The 5,001-nt window shown below is 34.9% G+C and overlaps 1 protein-coding gene across 3 annotated transcripts; it reads left to right on the forward strand.

Moving 5' to 3' along the window:
- Positions 1-393: 393 nt before the first annotated feature.
- Positions 394-4,756, forward strand: LOC140964308 (uncharacterized). Of its 3 annotated transcripts, none has more exons than XM_073423973.1 (11): positions 394-525; positions 1,740-1,796; positions 1,947-2,017; positions 2,103-2,152; positions 2,936-3,009; positions 3,091-3,153; positions 3,459-3,546; positions 3,957-4,019; positions 4,153-4,232; positions 4,329-4,400; positions 4,478-4,756. In XM_073423973.1, the coding sequence occupies exons 2-11, from the start codon at positions 1,765-1,767 to the stop codon at positions 4,557-4,559; spliced, it is 675 nt and encodes a 224-aa protein (XP_073280074.1). In that variant the 5' UTR covers positions 394-525; positions 1,740-1,764; the 3' UTR covers positions 4,560-4,756. The 3 variants fall into 3 exon arrangements, with proteins under 3 accessions (XP_073280074.1, XP_073280077.1, XP_073280075.1); XM_073423976.1 differs by having other exon boundaries at positions 1,745-1,796; XM_073423974.1 differs by having other exon boundaries at positions 403-525; positions 1,701-1,796.
- The last annotated feature ends 245 nt before the right edge of the window (positions 4,757-5,001 follow it).

Genomic DNA, 5,001 nt, shown 5'->3' on the forward strand with positions numbered 1-5,001 from the left:
TAATTTTTATATTCTCTATCACATCTAATATGTGAGTGCATACATCCATAGTGGACACATATGTGAACAAAATAGGTGAGCATATCAAAATTGTATCTATGCTATATATAATATTTGAGTGATAAAGAAGTAAAATATTGTTTTGGTACAATTTTTAAAATCCCAAAATATCTATTTTTCTTTTTTCAAAAAACCTTTTTGTATTTTTAATGAAAATTAAATTTATTTAAAATAAATCTATATTATAATTTATAAAATTTAAATTTTATTTTAAAATTGTAAACTTTAATTTCAATTTCTTGTTAAAAAATATCGATGACACACAGAACTAGTATATTTTAACGTCGCTCTCACGACTTTGGNCCCCCCCCCCCCCCCCCCCCCCCCCCCCAAACAACCAAAACAATCATGAAAAATATATACGAATATTCGTATTTAATGTTCCTTAACCATTCGGTACACAGCTCGCGTGTTTATTTAAAATTTAATGTTCTTGAATCTTCCCTCTGTGAACGTTTCGATAGGGTAAGTGAATGTTTCTTCAAAATTTTTTTATTACTTATCCTGTTTTGGTCTAGTTTTGAGTTGAACGATTTGGTCAAGTGCTTATTTTGCTATGTCTCTTGTATTTTGCCTGAGATTTATGTTTTTTTTTATGTTTGTGAAGTGCGTTGAGGTTGAAATGTTGAGAATTTCATGAACTGGACATTTTAGACTGGAAAGTAGAAACTCTTCGTTGTTCTTAATTTGAATATTGTTGGGTTCTTGGAAATGTGGGTGAAGGCCATATTTAGGGTTAAGAGGGAGGAATTTAAAAATATCATATCTATTAATTTGGCAATTTTGGGGGTTTGAAGGCGATGGGGAATTTTTATGATTACCTACGTATTTTCAGTGCATGATGATGTCCAGGATCAAGCCAGCAGGGGGAAGAAATTAGTCCCTTGCCTGAAATCATGTCGTGTGGTGGAGATTCGCAGCAGTGTATTCTATCATTCTATGTGTATTAAGGCTTGAAAATAATAGATACCTCGATGAGTTTGTATATGGGTGACGTTGAAGGATGTCAGTGCGCTTAACTAAAAGTTGGTGGTGGGTGGACAATTGGTGTTGATAGAAATTTTCAAAGGAATACACTGATTTCCATGTGTTTGATGAATTTTCAGCATGAATATGGATGGAAAAATCTTCTGGTTTGTGTTTGAATTTCCTGAGGAAGGGCTAGAGTAACTAATCGGTACCAGAAAGTTCTGGAAAATATGGATATGAAGCTTTTAGTGAGCGTAGATTGTTAAGTGCTGTGTTTTGTTTATGTTTGCTTGTTAAACTGTCCTTTGTGGTTTCCATGGCCAACATGGAGGAAATTTAAGAACCGAGTATCTGGTTCAGTATTAGTCGTTATAGTTGAAAACATAAATGTTACCTAATTTGTGCCTTTTATCCTTCTACTTTGACCCTGAACATAAGTTTTGCCTTTTTATGTGCCTTTCATCCGTCTACTTTGACCCAGAATATAAGTTTTAAAAAGAAAGGTCTAAACAGACTGTTGAATCTTTAACAAATGTATTATGATGAATAATGGTAATTTTTTTAAAAAATTTTAGTCTGAGTTATGACTAACATGATGTACCTGACTCTGAGTGTAACTTTAAAACCAATTAATGGTGAAAAGAAGTTTTGTGAATCTTATCTTGATACAGTGGCCCCATTATATCTTTTGCAACCTGCAAAAAATTCAGTGCAGCGTGGTGAGATATATCCATTATGAAGTACCTGGAATACACACCGCTAGATCGGTAAGATTTAAAGATTTGATGGAATCATTCATTTTACCACAAACTTTCCATACTAGTACGTACTATATGTTTGCATGCCATGCTTCAAATTTTGCTTTCCTCGTTGATTTTCTCTGGAACAATTATCACTGCTATTTTGTGTCTCTGTAGAATCAATCATTTCTTGAGCCATTTGAATCTTGGAGAACGAACGATCAAAGGATGCCTTGAAGCTTATTCTTGTATGTATTATTCAAATAAGGAGTAAACAATATGCTTGCATGTGAAAATTAAAAACTTGGGTTCTGTTTGCTTTGTGTTTTATAGGTAAACATACGGGAACAGATAAGAAGCTCTCTCTCAGTTTGGAGAATGAGGTGAGTTCAATTTCATTGCCATAGTTTCAGTTTAGTTTTTCTTCACATATTTAATCATGGGCTTTCAAGTGTGGATAAATGTATCATGGGCCAAATGCACACTCGATCCAACAATCAGCCCAACACGAGCAAGGAGATCGCAGAAGAAGATTCCAACAAGGATAGCAATCGGTTATGGTCCCGTGTAATAGATATTAGATATCTTGTCAGGGAGATTTGCTTGCATAATTTGTGAATTTGTCGTGTGGTTAACCTTTTGAGTCTTGCTCCCTTGTTGACCTATTTTGATAATTTAAGGTTTCGGGTTTTGAAGCTCAACCTCCACTGCAATATGTTCCTGTTAGCTGATGATAAATATCTGGACCTCGCTTTCGCTTGATAATGATCCAGATCTGGCGGCTAATTGTTTGAAGTGCTGCTCATCGACAGACTGCGATCTCCTTGCTCATGATAGGCTGTTTGTTGGGTCGAGTGTCCATCTGGCCCAATGACAAAATGATTCTTTCTGTGATAACTTCTTTTTCCAAATACATGTGGTTCTCACTCCTCATACGTTGTCGTGGCAGTCTAATTAAACTGGTTATGCTATTTCACCCTAAGTGACTTTTCGTTATGAAATTTTGTTCTTGTGAGCCTGCGAGCTGTTCATTATGCTCTTTTGTCTTGTCTCTATGTTTTCACTTTCTCAATTTGCATTCTGTAGAATTCATCTCATTCCTTAATGAGTCCTGCTTTTGCTCGAGTCTCTAATGATCCTTTTTTCCTTCTCATGTTTTAATACAGATTCTTGATTATCTTGGAAAATCTTCGGATACAGAATCTTCTTCCCCTGTTGAATATCTATTTAGTAGATCCAGGTTGCAAAATCAAATAAGCTATGGTCACCTGTGCATTATTTCCCTTTCTTTGTGCTTCAATTTCTTATTTTTATGCTGCAGCCGAAAGACGTTGATTTATCTGCTTCTTACTCTTAATCATCTGTATCCAGATTATGACTTCAGGTAACTCTGTATCTAATGTTATATCAGATTTTGTTATGTGAGAGGAGGATTATGGGTAATGCCACTGTCAGCTTTTTTTGCGTCATGGCATCCCGCTGTGTAATCCGACCTTGAAAACCTTGGGAGTGTTGTCAGACGGTTTGACAGACAGTTGAGATCACTGTCGCTCTTCTAGGAGCTGAGATTTCAAGTATCTCCACTTCCCACATAAACTTGATATTATATCTCTTAGTTATTGCCCTAAATCGATACTTTTTTACGGTTTCCTGTTTCATGCTACAATCTGTCAACTTTTTGTTTACCAGTGCAGTGAGAGCTCATGAGTTTTTCACTGAAGAAAGCTGGGACAGTTTTAAGCAGATATTTGATGTTTACATGTTTGAGGCATCAAAGGTATTTTCTTTACTCAAAATTATCTGAAGCGTGGAGGAAAGAAGCTTTCTACCGTGTAGGGTATGTTAAAATTTAAAATGTAGCCTGTTGATTTAAAACATAATATCATAATAGAGTATTTTTGGAGAGAGATGTGGATATAACTTAAAAATAGAATTATGCTTCGGATTTTAAGTAATTGACTATGTAGCGAAATGTGAATATCAGGGGAAGAAAATGAAAATGATGGTGTGATATACATTTGGTTTTATTTCCAGGAATGGAAATGAGGTTTGGAAAATGAAGCCATGCATTGTCTTGGTCTTTTCAGTGTCATAAATTTGGATCTTCAGGAGCAGCGCCTCTGATACGCTACACTGGTTGTATTAACTTAAGTGTCTTACCTCGTTTCTGCAAACTTTGGATTGCAGGAGTGGCTCAAGGATAATGAGGGTTTACCCCTGCCGGAGACCTTGTACAAGGCATTGGATGAGGTACACTTGACATTATATGAAAAACAGAGTAGAAAAAAAAATGGAAGCTCTAGCTGTTGGCGTATTAGATAACTTAAGTTGCATTCTAAGTTTAAAATCGAGGTGCGGGTTCATTGGCGAGTTCTTGATGCAGGTTGTGAAGCTAGCAGAATGTGAAATATATAGTTACAACCCGGAGGCTGAAGCAGATCCATTCCTTGAAAAAGGAGCCATGTAACTTTCCACAGCTATTCCCTTGTTACATTACTTAACTCGATCTTTATATATGTTTCTTTCCTTTTCTATATTATTATTTATTTGCTCTTTCAGATGGTCGTACCATTTCTTTTTCTACAATAGAAAGCTCAAGCGTGTTGTGAGCTTTCGCTTTAGCTGTTTAAGGTAAATTAGATCTATCTCATAATTTGTCATCTATGACGTAAATCTATCTTGGCATAATCATCGCCCTTTTGTCACAGCAACTTGGCGGGAGAATGGTTTTTTGTCGATGAGTTGAGTCGTGAGGAAGATGGGGAAATATTCGATGGTATGGATATATAACCTGTGACTGCTGTAACCTTGTGTTAGTCGTCACACTGCTGTAAACTTGTGCTTGTCTTAGCATCTTTGTATGGAGTATAGCTAAACTGTAAATGTATAAGTAAGAAGAATAGACTCGGTGTGTGTAAATTTGTAAATAAGTAGAGTGCAGTTGCACGTTCCCGTTGCTTCTTGCTCTAAAAGGATGCAAGTTTTCACCTCTGAATCCAATAATTTAAGTCAGAGTTTCAAGATATACATAACACTAATCATTTGATAATTTATCTAATCATATGTCATGTTTATTTATTTATCTTATTTATCCATCTACTAATTATCTATCTCACATCAATTAAATAATTGAATTTAAATTATATTATTATCTTTAATAAATAATATTATTAATATTTTAGAAATTATTTTAAAAAAATGATAAAGTTATCATCTTATTGTAAATTTAATA

This window comes from Primulina huaijiensis, chromosome 18 (assembly GCF_012295235.1).
Source record: "Primulina huaijiensis isolate GDHJ02 chromosome 18, ASM1229523v2, whole genome shotgun sequence".
In the NCBI taxonomy this organism is placed as follows: Eukaryota; Viridiplantae; Streptophyta; class Magnoliopsida; order Lamiales; family Gesneriaceae; genus Primulina; species Primulina huaijiensis.